The 20,823-nt window shown below is 45.5% G+C and overlaps 6 protein-coding genes across 6 annotated transcripts; 2 read left to right on the forward strand and 4 right to left on the reverse strand.

Moving 5' to 3' along the window:
• Positions 1 to 244: 244 nt before the first annotated feature.
• On the reverse strand, positions 245 to 4,072 carry JR316_0008664 (Trehalose-phosphatase; the record flags this gene model as incomplete). Its single annotated transcript, XM_047894377.1, has 15 exons — positions 245 to 592; positions 656 to 727; positions 791 to 840; positions 902 to 969; positions 1,031 to 1,107; positions 1,174 to 1,464; positions 1,528 to 1,773; positions 1,831 to 2,044; positions 2,102 to 2,280; positions 2,341 to 2,452; positions 2,514 to 2,662; positions 2,719 to 2,802; positions 3,022 to 3,169; positions 3,250 to 3,430; positions 3,484 to 4,072. The coding sequence occupies 15 exons, from the start codon at positions 4,070 to 4,072 to the stop codon at positions 245 to 247; spliced, it is 2,808 nt and encodes a 935-aa protein (XP_047745836.1).
• A 3,650-nt stretch (positions 4,073 to 7,722) lies between these two features.
• JR316_0008665 (uncharacterized protein) lies at positions 7,723 to 9,242 on the forward strand (the record flags this gene model as incomplete). The annotated part of the gene is made up of 4 exons (XM_047894378.1): positions 7,723 to 8,129; positions 8,198 to 8,408; positions 8,462 to 9,109; positions 9,162 to 9,242. 4 exons carry the CDS (start codon positions 7,723 to 7,725, stop codon positions 9,240 to 9,242), a joined length of 1,347 nt encoding a protein of 448 aa, XP_047745837.1.
• Positions 9,243 to 9,953: 711 nt separating this feature from the next.
• JR316_0008666 (UPF0659 protein) lies at positions 9,954 to 10,866 on the forward strand (the record flags this gene model as incomplete). Its single annotated transcript, XM_047894379.1, has 4 exons — positions 9,954 to 10,059; positions 10,121 to 10,407; positions 10,469 to 10,666; positions 10,720 to 10,866. 4 exons carry the CDS (start codon positions 9,954 to 9,956, stop codon positions 10,864 to 10,866), a joined length of 738 nt encoding a protein of 245 aa, XP_047745838.1.
• A 2,951-nt stretch (positions 10,867 to 13,817) lies between these two features.
• On the reverse strand, positions 13,818 to 15,543 carry JR316_0008667 (uncharacterized protein; the record flags this gene model as incomplete). The annotated part of the gene is made up of 4 exons (XM_047894380.1): positions 13,818 to 13,915; positions 13,980 to 14,544; positions 14,597 to 15,271; positions 15,334 to 15,543. 4 exons carry the CDS (start codon positions 15,541 to 15,543, stop codon positions 13,818 to 13,820), a joined length of 1,548 nt encoding a protein of 515 aa, XP_047745839.1.
• Positions 15,544 to 15,926: 383 nt separating this feature from the next.
• On the reverse strand, positions 15,927 to 17,689 carry JR316_0008668 (uncharacterized protein; the record flags this gene model as incomplete). The annotated part of the gene is made up of 4 exons (XM_047894381.1): positions 15,927 to 16,695; positions 16,750 to 16,765; positions 16,823 to 17,576; positions 17,630 to 17,689. 4 exons carry the CDS (start codon positions 17,687 to 17,689, stop codon positions 15,927 to 15,929), a joined length of 1,599 nt encoding a protein of 532 aa, XP_047745840.1.
• Positions 17,690 to 17,716: 27 nt separating this feature from the next.
• On the reverse strand, positions 17,717 to 19,313 carry JR316_0008669 (uncharacterized protein; the record flags this gene model as incomplete). Its single annotated transcript, XM_047894382.1, has 2 exons — positions 17,717 to 18,616; positions 19,011 to 19,313. 2 exons carry the CDS (start codon positions 19,311 to 19,313, stop codon positions 17,717 to 17,719), a joined length of 1,203 nt encoding a protein of 400 aa, XP_047745841.1.
• Between the last annotated feature and the right edge of the window lie 1,510 nt (positions 19,314 to 20,823).

A 20,823-nucleotide genomic window follows, 5' to 3' on the forward strand; every position in this document is an offset into this window, starting at 1 on the left:
CACTTCCGTGACCATGGCCCGAACCAGAGGGCACATCCATGCCCAAGCTCAAGCTCATCGCCCTCCTGAATCTTTTCCCCATACCATTCTCTGCGATATTCGCGGCGAAGACCGACAGACCGACCGATCGAAGAAAAAGGAATACGGATGGCAAGGTCCGCAATGCAGTATAGAGCGCCACGAATGAAAACAGATAGAAGAATGCAAAAGCGGTTTTGGAAAAAAAGAGATGGGGAGAGAAAGATTAAAGGTTAGCTTTCTCGGGAGTGTCCCGGGCCCCATCCCAAGACGCACCAGCTGCAGCAACAGGTGTCCCCTGCCTCTCCGGGGTAGGCACATACGGCACATCCTTCACCAACGACAGCATATGTTCCACCACCTCTTGCGGCGTCGTCACATGCCAGGCTGCCAATGTGCGCTTGCTGCTGTGGCCGACGGCGGTCGTGAAAACGGCCTGGGGCTGGATGGCCAACTCGACGGGCGGGGCGTTGGGGTTGTCGACGAGCTTCACGGCCACAGGGGCCTCCATCGTCACTTTTGACGTTTGTCCTGGTTGGAAGAGAAGAAGGGATCGGAACATATCCTCATCGGTCTATAGAACGCCGGCGGAGGAACATTATTGAATGTAATTAAATTGGATTAAAACAGCGTCTACCTTGTCGTCACCCGCGCAGAAAATGAACTCTGCATCAGGGTTTTGGTACAAAATACGCTTGACAATCTCGCCCTGCACCGATATCAGCCATGAATCCATACGGTAGAAAGTACTCAAACCGAGAAAACACCGTACCTTATTTACAGCAATGGGTCTAACTTCGAGGTTCTTCTTTCCAAGAAGCACTGTCAAAAAGTTGGGAATGTTGAGTCGTCGGCACTATGTCGGTGGCAACGAGATGCATACCTTCAATTGGCCTCTTGTGAGCCAGATTATTTTCCAACAGATCCTGACATTGTCGGCACTGGAATTGACTGAATTGATTCCAAGTCCAGAATCAGTAAAAGACCGAACATTAACCTCGAAAAACCTTACCCCCACTCGGGATCACTCGATCGATAATGCCACGTAATCGAGCTTTTCTTCATCTCGATATGACTTCCGGTTGTTCTCTAAAAAAAGTAAAAAAAGCGTAAGAGACCGTATTTATCCGACATTGTAACCAATCTCAGACGTACCTCAGTGTAATATCTGAAAATTTCCTCAACCTCTGCCATCCAGCTCATGTCCAAGTTCTTCGTGAAGTTCGTCCACTCGCTCGAACCGCGTTCTCGAACAAAGCCACCGTGCTCTGCTGAGAATCCGACATTCTTAAGGTGTCCCAAGTGTTGTTCGAGGAAAGCGCCATCACGGCCAGAAATGATGTAGACGATGTTATGAGGATCGGCGGATAGCTTCTCGAGAGCCTCTAGAGTAGCCGCTGATGGAGTAGCAGCGGAAGGAATTTTGACGATGGGTGCTAATGTTCCCTGATAAAAAACACAACTTATAAGCCACTGCTTTTCTGAGCCAAGATAAGCGAAAAAACATACATCGTAATCGAACAAGAAAAGCCTCTTCTTCGCCTTGGCATACAGACCTTCCAAGAGGTCCTTGGGGATGTAAGGCGTTTGGCGTGCCATACCCTGCAAACCCAACTGTCCCAGGAGCATCTTGTAGAGGACAGCCGCCCACGTGTGAGATGTGTGCACGGTGACGACTTTGTAAAGCTTAGCATGACGCGAAGCCTTCTCCGCTGGGCTCATGACAAGTCCTTGGTTAATTGCAGCGGCGACATCCTATCGCGATAACCAAAATCAGGACTTTGAGGTAACTCAATGAAGAGAAAATCTTACACCAAGATTCCAGGGGTTGACGAGGAGCGCGTCTTCCATATTTTTGCTGATTCCCATAAACTCACTGAGGACGACGGGGCTCTTGGCTGTGTCATTTTGAGCGATGACGAATTCCATGCTAGTGGTGTTCATGCCATCTCTCAGGGGCGTAATGACAGCAAGGTCAGCAACACTCAATAGGGCGTAAAACTCGTCCTTCTTTAGCGTCTGGTGGCTGGAAAATATAACGTCAGAATCCCGGGGCGATTCAAGAAAGAGGTTAAAAACGGACTAGTGGTGTACGGGGATGAAGTCCAAACTTCCGTATTCGCCATTGATATGTGCCACGAGCTCACTGACCATGCGCTCTAGCTTGGGCGAGTCGGTCAAAGCGGGGCTCGTTACTTGGATCATGACAACATTGCCAATCCACTCGGGATAATCCTGCAAGAGTTTCTCAAAGGCGCGGAGCTGCATGATTAACAGTCACAAAGTTAATTTGGGCTGCAGAGACCAAAGGTTTGAACAGACCTTCTGAAGGACACCTTTGACAACATCGAGCTTATCCCGCCCAACGATGATTTTTTTGCCCTCATAAAGGTTTCTCAGTGCATCCAGCTTGGGCTTGATACCAGGACGCGTGCTAAAAACAATGACCTTGAGATTAATTTGACCCGTTAAATAAGGCAGGAAACGACGCGTACATGTCCCTTGCAACGCGTTCCGCGTCAATACCGACAGGGCAATGCATGACAGCCGTGACATGGCCTTCGACGTCGATCCCGCGCGAAGTCGTTTCGTATCCACATACGCGAATACAGGTGGAAATAAAATGACGCGAATACGAATATGTCTGCAATGCAATACTGTTGAGAAATATGTATATTGAAATGTAAAGGTCGAACTAACTTGGAAGCATACGAGGTTGGCTCCGAGCATACCATCCAAGATTTCCTTGCGACCTGGAGTTGATTGGCAGTCAGTAACTCGAGTCTAAAGGGTCTGGGTACGATAACCCCAGGCTTTTAGATACATCTCGAATGGTTGGAGGCTTTCGAGATACATCTCGAAACCACAACCATCAGACATCAACGCTATCAAAAGCACGTGTAAAGAAGAGAAGGGCATTCGTCGTTGGCGCGTGGATGACATAGCCAATGACCCAACGCAAATCCGAACGCCCCGACGCTCGGGCCGGCATCCCGCAATAACCGACGCGTCCAAAGAACCTACACCAGACGAAGGAGACTGGATGAACATTAGATACTCACGAGGTAGACATCTGAACACTTCGGAACTTGGGAACGGCGTATGTACAAATAGCCCAAGCACGGCATCTGGAATAGATTCGCGTACTAGCCTGTACCCAAAAAGTTAGTTTGATGACGAAATTAGGAGAGGGGTACGTGTGTGGGGTCGTATGATGAAGTCAACACATACCTTGGGACGAGGAGCAAGTGGTAATCGTGGACCCAGATGAGGTCACCAGGACGATACACATCGGCAATACGCCTCGCGAAAGCAGCGTTGGCTGATTCGTAATAAGGGTAATGTGAGTCGGCCGAAGCATATTCTGTGGCTACATCTTGCCAGAGGAGGTAGTGGAATAGTGGCCAGAGAGCTGCAAGACAGTTGGAATGAAAGTTGTCATCTGGGAGCGTGTACAACACGCACTCTGTTTGCAATACCCGTCGTAATGGCCGTGCGCGACCTTATCGTCCAACCAGACAGGGACATACTTGGTCTTCCTATCTCTCTCGTCATCAGGGTCGCTCTCCTTCGGGTGGTAATTGTTGAGGGCCTCTTCGAACTCTTGCCGCTCTTTGGGAGAGGTTGTGTCTGAAGAAACCTTTTCGCCTGTGGGTGTCTCAATGTCCCCGGTCCAGCCAATAATAAGCTGCTCATGAGTATGAGACATGGAGCGAATGCCAGAAATCATGGCAGCGTGGCCATGGCGAGGTGCCATAGACCATTTCGCCTGTTCCTCCTGTTCTGTCTTCTGTTCGGTTGGTAGAGAACCGTCCTCCTGAGGAACATCCGCTGGTTTGGAAGGCGGGGTTGCTGGCGGACTGAGCACACCCAACGACGGTTTGGGTAGAAGGGTCGCAGTTATAGGTAGATAGTGGCAAACATGTAGAATACGACCAGACAAAGGAATTCCATTCTTGCGGTGTTGTTCTTCGAGAGAGGCGATGTTCTGGCGAACTTGTTCCAGTGAGATGTCGTCCCCCTGACGTGTGTACGGCTCTGCGAATGAGTCCATAGAGGAGAGTAATTTGGCGCTCGCTGTCGTATACGGTGAGGGGGTACCAGGCGGTGGGGAGAAAGAAAGACAAAAACCGGTTAAGTAGATGGTTAAGATTCAGAAATGTAATCGCGATGCTCGACAAATCGTCATAAAATGCCCAAAATGGCAACTCCCGTCCCCGATGTTCGTCCGGTCCGGCCTTCACCGAGATATCTCCATACCACGTTCTTTAACCGCGACCAGGGTCGCCAGCTCCTTTTTTGAACTGTCTGTGAGAAGCATTGTGGTATATCTTAACTGAAATTTACTCATATTATTCTCTAATTAAGCAGGAAAGTGGCGGAAAAAGAAAGTATCCAAAGTCACGCTGCTCTTCGGTGTTCTAACGTAAGTCCAGAGTTCATGAAAGAATCGAGCAGAAAGGTCTTCTATCTGATTTGAGAGCCTTTGACACTCTCATTCCAGGCGCATGTGAATGCCCCAAGCAATTTTTCATATCGTATAGACACTGCTCACCGCGTTATCGCACGTTCGAATGTGCCATATATACTCACCTTTTCTCCATTGCGAGCCCGCTCGTGCGTCCTGATATCGTTCTCGAACAACCACTGACGTCGGGTAAGATCTTTTTGGAAACAGTATATGAAGCACTGAACACAGATTCTATCTTTGGAAGCGCCTCACCGTTATAATTTCGATCGAACAATGTGCTTCAGGCGCGTCTTTCGTTCGCATCAGATTCTGCGAGTGCAAACAGCGTCATCGCATTTGATCACACTTCGCTTGATCAGGACTTTAATAAGGAAGAGGACGTCCTTTCTGCCTAGTATAGCACATTGATCGATCATACATGAAGAAGTGAGCAGGAGCAGTCCCCTAGAAAACCCTGTGGTTCGAGCAATATTTTGACAGAGCAACCCGGCGGCCGAGGATGTTCTGTCACTTCTATTATATATATTTTTCTGTCCTGTTTGCCTTCCTCAAACTCTTCGAGACGTCGGTTACGGTGATCTACAGGAGAGACTACCGAAATAGAAATTAAAGATATGTACACAGCACGTGCTCCGATTGGAACAATGACGCGTTAGCGCGACGCGCGACCTTGGCTTCAGATAAGATAACAACAGACCCATTGCAAATGGGCCGCAACTTGCGTATGCCATGTAGAAGTCCAAAAGCCTCCATTTCTATCTTTTATTATTATGTTGAAGGATAATTTCAAATCTTGACCTAATACACGTCCGATAAGTCCACGCTCAGTCTCTGGTATAACGGATAAATGGGCTGTGCCTTACAAGGGCAATCATGTTTAACAAAAGAATTTATTATTAAAGAAAGAGATTTCATTGAAAACACGAAATATAGTGAAAGAGAAAGAATTTGAAAGGGAACACACGTGTAATAAATGCCAACAGAGTGTTTGTATTCCAACGTGATATTCCATACTGCCCAACACTCCTAGTTCCACCTTACCCATTCTGATGACCATGTATATAGGAAATATACTCTCAGTTAGATACACGCGAGGTAAGTAGCACAACTCGTTGGAAGAAACATAAACAAACCGAGTGCACTGACCCTGACGGAATTGAGGGGCAGAACGTACATGTAGTATGCAGCATATGGTAAGCCACCCCAGATTCCTAAGCATTGATTTATCACTGTTCAACAAGTTGTGCTATGCCTTACATTAATTAATAGGACAGTGTTACACGTCCCAGTCTACCTCTCATACATTTTTGCTGATACAATTCAAGTCTGCATATTTCATTCCGCTGCTCAAGTGACCTTGAGCATTACTAATTCCAGTAAATTGGCACAATCCGAAACAAGTGCAGATGTGCTGATGGAGATGCAACAAGTGCTTACGAGACTCGAAGGAGGGTTCCGCACAAAGTAAGCTAGACTTCTGTGAACATTTGACATGATGTAGTTTATCGCACTGGCACTGACTAATTGTGCCGCACCGAGGAACGCCGTCCCCGCCTTTGCCAATCGTCACAGATTCGTCTATTATTATTATCGCGAAATCAGATTTATGGAGTTATAAATATAGTCATTCCGTTCCGAACGTTATAATCCCGACCTGTCGGGAGTCGGGACGCACGCGTTCTCGGGATTGCAGGCTCAGTGCAAAGCAGTGTACCCTCCATAAAATAACGCAACTTGATTGATAAGTTAAACAAGCCTTAGTATAGCAACAGTAGGAACAGAAAAACCACCGGAGAGATGACATTCTGCCGGGCGACTTCTGTGCGATATCAGAGTAAACGCTAGCTAAAAACACTCTCGCCAGCAAGGCGAACCGTCAAACACGCTCGCTCAACCGATGTGATGTCGGGTAGACGACAAGCGTGCTACTTATCACAGCGCTTACATACCTCGCGACAAGGGTGATCCCGACTTTACACTGGCAATTCCGAGATTCCCTCCGTCGCCTGCGCTCCCGATTCCGTGGGATGGGTTAACTGACCATAGACCACTTTCTCGGCTTTATTGCATCGGCAGCATCTGTGTGACTGTGTCGCAGCGCGTCGGGCCGTTCAACATGGGAAATTATATCCTCTCAGTTTCCGCCTCCATGTCAACATCCGAGAAGGGCTATCATTCTGCGTCGTAACGCCTCCTAGCCTATGTTAAACACGGTGGGGACTCCCCATTACATTAATGTGATATAGATCATATTTCGACGAGCTTATTTCTCATATTTGGATCTAGAGTGGTCAAGTGCTGATATAATTGGTGACTCTGGACACCGTTGGACAGATTGACCAATCTAGAGAACTCGCGAACCAAGCCGAGAGCAACGGCAGCGGAATCTGTACTTTAAATAACTTCGACTGGGAGATGGAAACAGATGATAGAAGAAACTTCAACCTTGGCGCAATAGTCGCGACACTTCCCTGCTGCTCACCACAAAAATAGGTGAGAGTAGTGTCCTACATTTCTTAATACTATTCTATGTACATTTCAGACCACCAGATACCGAGAAATTCGAGTCTAACACACCAGGGTTGTTGGAACGTAAGAAATCCCGGTTTGTTCGCTCAATAATATCAATTGTTAACGCACCGTTCCAATTTCCAGGAACCTGTAACTTTAATTATAATTCCTAATGTCATCTGGAACGGACATGTTGATTGCCACAGGCCTGCTTCGGCTATCGTGCCTTCCGCATTCAAGTCCAACGGACAGGGTTCGTGAGAAAATTAAAAATTGCCTTTAAACACCGTTAAAGCACCTCCATTCACGCCTGCCCCACCTCACCCCGCACACGCGTCACAACCTCACTGCAGGTGTGTATACCTGATGTAGGGTTTTTCGATACCTTTCATGATCGCGGATTATCTGATTCACCTTCTCCACAACAGTCATCGTGTGCCTACAATGTCTATGATGCCGCAACGGAAAGAGCTAACCAGTCTGCCAATGGATCTCCTTGTTCTTATCCTCGAATTCCTTGATCCTTATGATATACTTGAAGCGAGAAAGGTGCGAGTGCATGTTCAACCTGCTGAACAGGCCAATCTGATTTGACCCACTATTGCGAACAGACCTGCAAATTGTTGCACGGTGTGACAACGCAGCGTATAGTTTGGATTAACGCTCTTCGTCGAACATGCTACCGAAATTCCATCTACGAAGGCACATTTCCGCTATCCAGAATGTCTCTATCAGACCTCGAACATGCAGCCACGGTTCCTAGTAAATGGGCGTCTCTCTCATCGAAACCGCGTAAAAGCGAGGAACCCCTATCCAGCGCCACCACTCGCCGTCTCCACTGCCCACGGAGCTTAACATACGATATCGATGAAGAACTCGGTGAATTTACCAGCTTCTGTTTGGTCCCTGGGGGTAGATATCTTGTAACGTTCGCTCGGAATTGGGTGGCAGTTTGGGATTTGGGATTGAAGCCCGGACCTGACACAATCACGGATTTCCAGCCCCTTGGGGTGTCGGCGGTACATTTCACGGGGATGTTCCTCGTTCACCCCACAATCGATGGAAAGGGACTTCATATTTTTGTCTCTGCCGCTGAGCAAACGATGTTTAAGCAGGATTGCTATGAATCGTGAGTATCAGTTATGGCGCCTCTGTGCGTCAAATCTTTCTGATGATGACTGATGAAGACATAATTAGCTCTGTTCTTCTGATATACGAGATATATCCTCAAAACGTCAACCCGAAATTGGAACTCATTGCCCGCCTGAATCATGTTAACACCGACGAAATCAATTTTTTTTCGCTTTCTAGAAATCGCCTCATATTCATGGAAGGGTCCATTCTGAAAATTTGGCATTACACAAAAAACTCTTGGGCACATTGGACGGTTGAGAAAGATTATTACCAGGTACCATCTAATATAACTTGGCACACATACATTATTCACAACTCACCAACTAGATTATCGTTGGTGAATCAACAGTAACTCTGCTGTCCCCGACTGGGGTCTCTGTGTGGCCTATTCCTGCTCTCTCCTCGTCATCTCCACCGTTCTTAAACCAACCGCCTCAGGCGATATCCCCCCTTGTCACCCTTCCCTATCCAAACCCACGTCCCTCAAACACCGACTGGTGCGAGGGACCCTGCGACTGGTATTCGGGAACCACTCAACCTTTTCTCTACGATCTTGTAAACTGGGATAGTGATTCTGAAACCATAACAATGCGCCGATACGAGGTCTCATTGGCGCAGGACCTCAAATCCTCCGAGCTGATCGAACGACAGGCGTTCACTTTCCATGGCCCAGACGAGCCTGATATTCTGTTCCAACCTTCGGCGTTTAACGATAATTCCCTCGTCACGATCTTTTTTGACTTCACGTGCGATTCTATCAAGCTGCATACTGGTTCTTTCTCTGGTCCGTCTTCTCCTAACAAAGACGGTAAATTGCCCGACCCGGAGGCATCCGAGACTATTACCCTCGTCAAGGGGGAGCATATCACAAAGGGCTATGCGATGGCGTTCTGTCCAATTTCTGCACGTTTTTTATACCTGGACAGCGAGAAGAATATCTGCATTATCGATTACATTTCTCAGCCTGCGTCGGAGGTAAGTCTTCATCCTCGACTTATATCCCCTCGGGACTTATGTACTGTGGCAGGTCTCTTGGCTTGATATTCAAAGAGGCAGCCGCGACTATCTTGTCGATGATGCGGTTCTGGAACTTGTTGAGACTTGTTGAGCCTCTTTCTGCCTAGCTGTCCGCCATCTTTCACATGCTGGCGTTTCATCGTTTCATCGTCGTCGTCACTAAAGCTATTCCACATGTAACATCATCGCATACCACACGCATTCAATGTACAATACAAGTTTCGCACCGGAATTTTAGCTCTTCCTTTGAATTCCTGGTAGTGGCTCCTCGGCGGCTGAGCGCCACTAAACTATCCGTGATAACGCTTAAACATTCGGAATCACCATAAAATCGGGAAGGACAGACTTCAGTCTATAAACTGAACTGAGATACACTATTTCATCATATTTGATCAGTGATCTAAAGAGGTGTTAGAAAAACGCTTTCAATCACTTTGGGGTATCATTGATAGCCACTGCCTTCCAACTGTTTTTCACAGTGGGGAGTGTATGTAACTAAATCAACTCTGATTTCGAACATATCTTCTGCCTTGATCAGTGTAGATCACCCCTCCATCTTCAAAGTTACGTCTGAGGTGGCCATGCAATGAATTTCGAGCATGTTGGGGTTTGAACTTTGAAACCCAACAACAACTGATGCAGTTCATCGCAAGTTCATTGAGATTCCTTGAAAATATTTTCCCACCATCACCTTATCTTCCCAGATGATCTCATTTGGCCCGCAGCTGACGACTTCAAAGTTCCAGAGGAACATCGCTAGCCTCGTACATCACACCAACTGCTTGGATATCTTTACTCTGACATGTCGAAGAAAATAATCATTGTTGGTGGCCACGGAAATGCACGTACCATCCCCTTTTCGCTCCTAATTCGCAGTCGGAGGCTGACATCGCTTGGCATTCACACAGGTATCTCTAAGGCTGACCAAATTACTCACCCCAAATCACTCTGTAACATCTATAATCAGAGACCCTGCACAAGAGCAGGACATCAAAGATTTATCTGCAACACCGCTCGTGCTGTCCTTGGAGGATTCACCCGTGTCTGACTTTACCGCAGCGTTCACCGGGAAGGATGTTGTGTATTTCTCCGCAGGAGCCGGTGCGCGAGGTGGGGAGGAGCGAACGAAGAAGGTAGATTACGAAGGCGCTCTGAAAGTGTTCGATGCCATCGAGGCTGTCGATAGCCCAAAGCCGAGGCTCATTCTCGTGTCAGCAGTGGACATACGCGACCCAGCAAAGATACCTGCTCACTATGTAAGTGAGACGGTCACCATACCATCAGCGGAGTAAAAACGCTGATCATATTCGAGTTCAGAACGAAGAAGACATCGCTATGTCGAATAGAATCAGAAAGGTTATAGCTGCATACATGCACTGGAAATATGAAGCGGATAAGAATCTGGCCAAACGCACCGCCTTCAAATGGACTATACTCCGTCCTGGAGGGTTGACTAATGCACCAGGCGTTGGAACTGCCTCCATCGGAAGGACACATTTGACCACAACCATCACAGTAAGCATATGAGTTTAAGAAGAGTTCCAATAGTTCTAACAATGTTATTTTAGAGGGATGATGTGGCTAAAGCCCTTGCACTTCTTGTGGACAGAGAGGATGCAGCTAGCTTGGCAATTGATTACGTTGGAGGAGACACGCCTATCGAAGAGGGTCTAAACGCTTTCATTGCCAAGGGTGAAACAGATTTTCTAGGATAGCAGCAATGCTGTAGGTAAAAACTCAAGAGGTGTACTAAAATGTTTCTATACAATTTGAAACTTTTCCCCTGGTACATCTGGTATATGATCTGGATTCTGAGGTCCGTTTCTGATCTTGCTTGACAAATATGATTTAAAAATTCGCTCACTTTCCCCCAATATGAGAATAATATCGAAAGTGTGACACCTGCGTTCCATCGAAAAGCAGAGGACCGTGGCATAGAGATAAGTAGAGTTGAATCACCAAAGCCGACCACGAGCAACTGTGGCGTCGTGAGATGTGGAACAAGGGCAGTAGTTAGTCCAAAATTCAGTCGAAGATATAATGATGGATCTGTTAAGCTTAATTTTTTTCGCTGACTACTAATTTCTCAACAACCCTTCTTCGAGGGATTTCGGGGATGTGATCATTTCAAATACAGACTCGTTAATTTTGCCGCCAATGAACACTCAATGTTGACTTGTGAACCAATTCAAACAGTCAAAGGACTAAGCAATTATTTAGAACGTACCTTTCTCATCTCTGTAAGCCTATTGCAAAGGCTGCAATCTCAAACTGGCTGTGGGTCCATACACAAAGAGCGTCGGCAATTGCTTCTCCGACATTAAGAACGGTATTTTTTCCGTTGGCAACACAAAGAACAGAGCCAGCCTTGCCGCTTCAAGAGAAGAGGCCCTGAGTTCATTGTACTTATCCTTATGCTTACCGTAGTCCCACAGAAAAGTTCAAGTTTTGAGTGTGTGGTGGTGGGGCCGTAGGCGGTGGACAGACTAATCGATGATGTGCGCATTGTAAAGCCCAAAATGTCGCTGAGCAATGCCGCACAACTTACGAGAAGATCACAGACAGGGACACCTGGCTCAAAGATAAGACGGGATTGAAATGTTGATAGCTCAGATCACGTTTCCTCATTTGTTGACTGGGCCCACGTAGTGCTTCCACTTACCATTTGTTATAGAAATGTGTCACAGAACTCACTGCTTGGTTGGAGATAGAGAACAGATTTGATATGTGCGAGGATTGCAGACCAAAGTTGGATCTCTTAAGATTCAATCAAAAAAAACATCAGCTACTCCACCCCTAGCAATTTCGAAGTAAAAAAACGATCCTTAGTGCAAGTTATCATTATTTGGCTTTTCACCAAGCTGGAGTTCTTCTGGCGTCCACAGAAGCTGGTGGCTTAGGAACGGGAAGACAATCGGGGGTAGGCAAAACATAAATGATGTGGAGGGATGTTAATAGTCGATCCAACGAATAAAACGGGTATGGGACTCACAGGGGCCAACGCCCCGGCTGCCGTTGGATGTTGTCCAAAAGGATGATAAAAATGACATTCGGGTATGCCAGCGGAATTTCCAGAGCAGGAAGACGGCGGCAAGAGAGTTCTAGTTAGAGGCAGATACTTGAGACGTCCCAAAGCAATAGCCAACATGCGTGCGTTGCAGCCAGTACTACCAGGGAATCAGGGACAAAAGCAATTAACGAGAGGCCGAAGTCGACGCAAAAAATAACAGTCCAAGCCTCAGAGCAACACGGATAGACACGAGTATCGATTCCTATTCGAGAGTTGCATTGATGAACACCCAAGATCAGAGCATTGGACGATTTCTGCAAGCCCAAAAGATGACGCCCTTGAACATAGGGGTAAAGCCAGATTATACTTGAGCCAAGACGTTAAGACCAAAGGCGCAGTAGAAACAAAGAACGAATCCTATAGGTCAAGACGCAACATTAGCGCTCACAAGACAGCAAATCAGTCCACATGGTGGCCGAGAGTCGGAACAGTCAGTGAGCATACAAAAAAGTTCCAGCAGCATAGCAAGGTACGATCAGATAGATCCAAGATAAAGTAGCGAATTTGAGTAGCAAGGAAGAGAGGGAGTAGCGCAAACACAGCAAATTAAAAACAAAGAGTTCAAGCCAGAGATTGATGGTTAAGTCCAGAAAAGCCAAGACTCAGCGATCAGAGGGCGCACGTGACAGGTTCCGATCGCGTCAAGCTATAAATAGACCAGTGCCACTCGATTAGAATTGCGATCGACAAGACGTGAAGGAAACGCGAAGATGTCCATCCAGGTAGGCATGCTACAATGTTGAATAAGAAGTGGATTAGTGGAGCTTACATTGTACTGCATAATGAGGCTTCAATAAATTCATCGAATCATCGAATGCCAAAATTCCCGCAAAGTCAACTCACAATGTGCCACACTACGTGGGCTCATTGAATACCGGTGTATCTGCACGGCTAATTTCGGATATGCATCACATTGAATATTGGAATGCGGCGGGATATTGGAATGCGGGTCGGGATGAATAGGGTCGGAATCTTTGAATCGGGGTTGGGATAGTGGATGTGGTCGGGACGTTGAAATGGGTCAGAATCTTCGAATCGGGGTCGGGATAGTGGATATGGTCGGGACGTTGAAATGGGGTCGGAATGAATGGAATGCGGGGCGTCGGGTTGTTGGAATGCGGGGTCGGGATGAATGAGTTGTCGGCCTATTGGAATTGGGTCGGGTTGTTGGAATGCGGGGCATCGGGTTGTTGGAATTCAGGGTGTCGGGTTGTTGGAATGCGGGGTCGGGATGAATGGGTGTTGGCCTATTGGTATTGGGTCGGGATGTTGGAATGCGGGTCGGGATTGATGCCAGCATCGAGATATTTGAATAGGAGTCGGGGTATTGAAATGGGGTCGGAATGTTGGGTTGGGATGAACGGGTTGGCAGGATGTGTTGGCATAAATGGGGTCGGAACTTTGCAACCAGAGGCGGGATATTAAAACACTACTGTACTAAATGCCGTCGACGGCGTTTGGATTTCAGTTTACCGTAGTGATACTTGTTAGGATCAATGCTATCACACTGGTACATGAGAAAGGAGAAAGCATACAAATGTTATTCAAAAAAGTACACAAGCTATATTCAAAATAAAGAACACATGTATGTACAGATTAGTCAAAAAGATCCAGCTCCAAGTTGCCCGCAAAGTGCTCCGACGTGAACTGTGGTTGAGCAGAATTCTCGTCAACGTCAATTGAATAGTCCGATTCTGCAAATGAGTTACTAATAGTCAGAAACTTTTTGAATATGATTTAAGCTAGAATACTACATACCTTCTGCAGAATCAAAGAAAAGGTCGGCAGCTTCATTGGCTAGGTCCGACAAGGTTGAGCGACTTGACTCATTGTTGGTATCTTGAAGCTCATCAGCAAAGAGCTCTAATGCCTGATTAATGGCATCCGAGTTAGTTTCGCTGATGTCGGAATTATTGTCGGTATGCTCTTGAACATTCCCCGACGCCCCAGCCTGTTGGTCTTCTTCAGCGTCAAAGAGTTCGATCGCAGCCTTGACCATGTTTTTGAGGTTTTCTGCAGAGTTATCGGTACTGAGATTTTCTGCAGAGTTATCGGTACTGCGTTCGCTGACGTCAAAGTCCGCCATCTCTCCGCCACTAGAATCTGAACCTTCTGTCCCTGTTTTGAAGTACCTGGGAAGATCAAGATTGTTAGATGGAGGTGCCTTGATATCTTCGCGGGACAAAATGGAGTTTGTCGGAAGGAATAAAGTGCGCATTTTTGAATCGCTGAGTTCGGATCTTTTGCCCAAGTCCCCGCCATCTCGAAGACTCTTTACATATCCCGAATGAACTGTTTTTGTGGCGACACCAAGAGCACGAACCTGCGAAACTATGAGACATCAGGTCAAATCCACTTTAAAAACAATAGCATACCTGCTTGACAGTGAGTTGTGCATCCCAAGTCCACTTGGATGAAGGTGTGTTGGGGATGGGTTCGGGCTTCAACGGCAATAATTGGGAAGCTTTGTAGAGCTTGAAAAATCCTGCAGCGCGGTGTGCAATACGGTCAACGCTGTGGCTTGACTGACCCGCGTTGGCCATCAACATGGTTTTAAACCCTTGTAGCTGGTGAAGTACGTCGTCAGCAAGAAAAGAAAGTCGGGAACATGAGTCGCATGTTGCAGAATTGGCGTTGTTGAGAAGCATGAGAATCGGTTTGATTTGAGTCGGAATAACGTCGGAAGGCACCGACGATGTTGGCTGCGATGCCTTGGCCAGATCTTCACGTTCTTTGTCCAGGCATTGCTTCAACTCACCCTCATGATACTTCATGACGTCGGTAAGATTGCTTCCATTTAAAATGTCGTTGTCGTCAGACGGCGGAGTGTTTTTCAACCACCACGCACACATGTACGAGTTGACACGTCTGTCGAGGGCAGTACAAGGTGCCCCCACCGCCAATAAATTGATCATACTTGGGTCAATATCCAGCGGGAGCAATTCTGTTCTAGCAACAGCCAAAGTATTGCACAGAGAGCGCAGAAGGAGTGGCATTTCAATAACCTGAGATCCTGCGTAGGCGGCACCAATACACGCTAAGACAACATCCTGGTCGGAGTGCGTGATTTTCATATGATAAGTCCGACGATCATGTGATAGAAAAAACTTACTAATTCAATCTGCAGAGTCTCCTGCATCCACTTTTTTTGACGCGCAGTAGGAGCCTTAACGATGTGTTCCAGAATCTCTCGGAATCGAGATGTTGCAAATATAGCAGTTTTTTGGATTTGTCTGCCCTTCTTCAACCGATGCGCATAATTGTGGTCAAAAGGATTGAACACAGTGATGACTTTGATAGCTTTGGGGTCTCCTGCACTCATGATGGATGTGGATATGATGGATGTAGATAAGAAAGATGGGTTTGGATAAGAAAAATGTGTATTTGAAATTACATTGGTTTGTAGAGGGAATTTATCCGCCTAAATAAGTAATCTCCAGCCACCGCCAAGCTATACCAAGCATCTGACTTGCGATATGCATATGCTCTCCTACCCGCACTAAGTGTCGGCTCCAACATTGTATATGTTTTCCACTTTTTACTCTGATGTATAAAAAATGCAACCATCCATTGCATTTCGTATCGTACCAGTGTCGCCTCTTCTAGCCACCTGTGATATAACACTCGTGCCCTCAACCAATGTACTCTTTTAACTGTATAGTCGGGTAGTCGGGTCGGAAATTTATAAGCGCCCGTAATATATCATTAAAATAACTCACATTCAAGCACAGTGGCGGGATCTGCTTCCTCTGATAATGTGTTTGGGTCGGCATCGGGAGTAGCTGTCGGATCAAGTGCCCACCGCGGTCCGAATCTTTGGTGTACAGAATACCAAATCCATGACAAACGGAATTTGGTTGATCCCGGCAAATTTGGATTAAGAATTGCAGTACTTGATTTAATGTCTTCTTTTGTTAAAATGCGCAACTCCTGAAGAATTTCATCATTGGCCCCCAACTTGACAATACGAGTTCGGCAGTGTGAGTATGCCTGCGCATGCATTGAAATTTGGTCTTTTAACTCTTTTACCGCCGTTTGACCTCGTGTGCGTACCCCTTTGCGTGGACCCTTTTGGACAACTTCTTTGAACTGGAAAGACCGCTCTGCTATTAGTTCTCGGATCTGGTTAAGGTGACTTCTAGCTTTTGATATTCTGGCTTCAAGTTCATCTGATGCATAAATTTTGCTTGCAGCACCATTTGATGGTAAGCATATTGGCTGTAGATCAATATCCTCGTTTACTGTCGGACCCAACCCAGGAGCTAGAACATCTTCTTCGTCTTCCCAGTCAATTAAAATCTGGTCGGATATGTCAATGTCTTGTCTCCCGGTAGCAACAACACCTGCTTTGGCCTGAAGTTTATTGAGTTGAACCATCAATGTTTTGAGGGAGTCTCGTAGCTTTTGAAGCTTGACGCGGTCGGTAAGACGATCATGATTGACAAGCCGACGTGCACACATCCGTATGTCCAATCTAAAATATTAAAACTTGCATTAGAATAGTTTCACTTAAGATAACTATACATACTGTTTCTCTTCAATCACTAAAGCAAACTGGATCCATGATTGTACTGGAGTCAGTGGTGTAGAAGGACAGGCACAGTCACTGGTATTGACTGTCGGAGCGGATCCAGGCCACTTAGCAGTATAAATGTCCATTAGCTTTGGGTCTTGCAATCGATTTTTTTCTACATGTTCAATCTGCTGTGTCCATAATTTGATGGCTTCAGGATCAGCAGAGTTGGTAAGATTGGAAAAACATATCCGATATTTGTCTCTTGTTTCTTCAGCTTCTAGATACCGTTGGCAAAGATACTTGGTTATTCCAAGAGCCTTTTTGTGGTTGGAATCACATGCATGATCATCAAGTATTTCTGCTTGATGAGCTAATGTTGCCGTTTGAGCTGCAGGGGATATAGCATTCAAGTCGGCCCACAATGATTCAAGAATCTCTCCGCAGACACAGGAGGCACCAGGAATAAATGTCGGAGCATATCGGAAAAAGCACTCATCCTTGTGAGCATGGACATGGAACATACCAATTGCTCTGTCAATTTTGAGTCCATTGGGGAGATGGTCCTTAATTCGCTTGAGTAGCCAGATGATATACTGGCAGACAATATCATATATAACCATGGTGCCTTGGTCAGGATGGACACCAGTTGATGCAAGTGCAGCTAAAAATGCAAAGTCTACATTTTTCTGCTGCTCACCTTTAAAAAGATCAACTAGTGCATTTGGAGCATAGCACCCATGTCGGGCACATGCAATGCCGACAATTCCTGTAACATTGCAAGATGACTTGGACAATAATGAATTTTGAATTGCATGAAATGTATTCTTGCATGGAGCACCCTAGTATTAGTTAGTTATACTGATTGTCACAGTAAAAAAATGGTTAAACAGACCGTCAATGCCTCAATAGCAGATTTAAGAAATGCATGGTACTCTGCGCGGTCAGGTATCATGCCACTACCTTCTGAAAGCCAGACATCTCAAGATGGCTTTTCTGAGCGAATATGATCAGCCTTGAAGTTTCCATCAGCTACAAATATCCGTTTGTAAACCCAACGATTTGGGTCTTCTCTCCAATTGTCGGGTAAATTAACTCCAGGTTGTGGGCATGCGGGACAAAAAATTCCAAGTTCTCCTTTTCCAACAGACAGCGCAGCCCTCCCATTATGCCCTGCAAACCCCGACCATTTGAGTTTTTTCATCCACCTCCATAGTCGCGACATTCTTCGGAACTCATTGTATAGGTCCACAACACTTGAAGGAAACATTGGATTTGTCACTTGTCGGATAAGAGAGTAGAACTGATATGCTGATGCCTTGAGTTCTAGGTTGGATAAACGGAAATAGTCTAGAAGCTGGGCGGAGAAAACTGTACGAATGCGGTGAAAACTTGTTGGCAATAATCGACTTGCAATGAGATCCAGAGGAAGATTGTTGGCTCCATGGCATACACAATAAACCATGGCTAGGTGGTGGACACCATTAGTATGAATTGCCCGAATATAGGCATTGTTGAGTCCGTCAGTCTTTGGAGTCCCTGTCGGAATGCCTTTGTTTGCCGACTGTGGTCGGAGATATTGAGGCATGTCCCGTACATCTGCCTCTGCTTTGCTTACTTCTTCTTCATTGTCACAGTCTTGAATATTGTCTAATGAATGAGGATCTTCTCGGCACCTGTTTAGGTATGCCTCAAACTCCTCATCTGTAGGGCCATTTGGATCCAAATTCTCTGGGTCTTCCTCAAGATTTTCCATCTGAATATCAATACTGTTTGTGTATTCTGTCGACTGCTCGATGGGCGCTTGTTTCCATTTCAATTGTTGTAGTTGATTTTGTTCCTCCTCGTCCTTGGTTTCTTCAATATTTTCAAGATAATTAATCTGGAAGTTCAATGAAGAACATATAGAATCTCCTGTATGATGGGGTATAAGGATATAGGTACCAGTCTCCCATAGCTGAGCCGGCTGGAAGTGTGTGCCTGTCCAACATTCCACTTTGTGCAAAGGATTGACGCGGTGAGTATGCCGCATACACTTTCTGCAAATAAGGGATGGTAAGCTACAATCCTTGCACCGCCATACCGCAATCAAATTGCTATCACAACTAGAGCAAATAGGAGGTTCAGAATCCTCAGAAATATTGGGTGCTTCTTGGCTCAGTAATGCCCCTAGTAAATCATCCACACGCAAAACAAATTCGTTAATATAGTCTCGTTGTGTCTATCCACATTATGCTGGTGAGATTACTTTGTAAAATAATAAAATATGTTCATACCTTCCGAATTTTTGGGACTACATTTTCATCATGGTGAGTTGAAGGTAGACTGTTTTCATCCTGACTAAATCCAGCATCCTTGTTGAATGTACCATGCTCCTGTTCTTCTAAACCTATTGGCTTCTTCTTATGAGGTCGATTTGTGGTACTCAAAGAAACCTTCACTAGCTCTGAAACCACCTTTCCTGCTCGCGTGGTTCTGGTTTGATTCTTGTATGTAACAGCATCTGCTGCATTAGCATCATCTTTGTATAGTGCCTTCTTCCTGGATTTCCTGTTACTTGATGTTCGTTGAGATGGCATAATAGAAACAAGAGGAGAAATGATCCCTATCTTGGTTAGACATTGCTATATCTTAGGGTGGCTTATTCCAACTGCATAGTTTATCCTTACCTAATATGCATATTTTCTACTTGTGGGCTGGTATAAAAGGAGCAGGGTTCTTGACGGTATTTTTTACCATTCATTCTTCCCCCACATTCATTGTTTTTAGGGCAAATCTGATTATTGCAACCCAAGCCTGAACATATTCACAAGGTTAGTCTGTTCTTGTGCTATTTGACTATGTGAAGAACTTACTGCATGAATATTTTACATATTCTGTTTGATATAGCATGGCCAGTACTGAAAATCCTGTACTCGAAGACATTTTTCGAACCCATGATAGATTAGTAAGGGTGTACGATTGTCAAGAGCGCGAAATAATTGAAAAATACAAAGATAATTACACCAAAGCTACAACTAATCTTGATCGTAAGCAGGTGGTTTGTGAAATACTACCTGCTCTTTTCAATCACTGGAGTAAAAGTAGGACTGTAAGCCGTAGTAGAGATTTTATGCAGGAGGAGGCAAAGGTACGTGCATTGGCTGTGGTTGGAATAATTTACTTTTATTGAGACAAGTGTCGGGCCCGACCATACAATAGGTATAATAACAATCTTGGTTATAGCTTAGTCGGAACTAATATTGTATATTATAGAAACTACTGGCTTGGATTTGAAATAATTGGAGAGGAGAGCGACTTACAAAGGCGGCTACAATGGGCAAAAAATTGAAGCGTACAACTGTACTCTGGTATAATAGAAGAGAGGAGGTCTACAAGGAAATTGCCAGTATTCTAGGAATAGAATTAGCAGGAGTCGGGACACCAGGCGTTTTTGAAAATCGCATGAAAGCGATGAGTAACATTCTTTCCCGAATGTCCGACCGCGAAAAAAGACAGCTTGATGTGGAAGCATCAAATTATGCATCGGTGGTTTATTCCAATGAGGACAAGCGCAAGTAAGTGTTTAATTGAAATACAAGATCAACCTACTACTTAATTCTTCTTTAGAAAAGCAAAGAAGTATGCTTTTAAGAAGCTAGATGAGACAGCAAATCAACACTGGGCAGAAATGGGATTGATGAGTATCACATTTGTTTGTCAAATTAATGAATCTGGCCAACTATCAGTCCAAGTGTGCGTTTTCAATTACAAGTCCACTTTCTAGTTGCTCATTTTATGATTCCGACCATCTCCAACTGATGTAATATCCGACTCCGACTGATTGAATAACTCCAACAAACTCTATGACTCCGACACTCTCTGACTTGTATAGTCATGATCAAGTAGCCAGTGTTATTGGAGTTTGCTCAACTTTATTTGAAGAGCAAAAGCCAGATGAAGTCATACAAATGAAGCGGTTGATCAGTACTTATGTCCGTGGGTTATTAAATGCTAAAGAAAGAGCAACATCTGGAATGCAAATAACGGCAAAATCGGACTTATTTATACTTGATCAAGATGCCGATGGATTCCCAATCTTACCTCAAG

The sequence above is a fragment of the Psilocybe cubensis genome, chromosome 8, assembly GCF_017499595.1.
Source record: "Psilocybe cubensis strain MGC-MH-2018 chromosome 8, whole genome shotgun sequence".
NCBI classification, from domain to species: domain Eukaryota; kingdom Fungi; phylum Basidiomycota; class Agaricomycetes; order Agaricales; family Agrocybaceae; genus Psilocybe; species Psilocybe cubensis.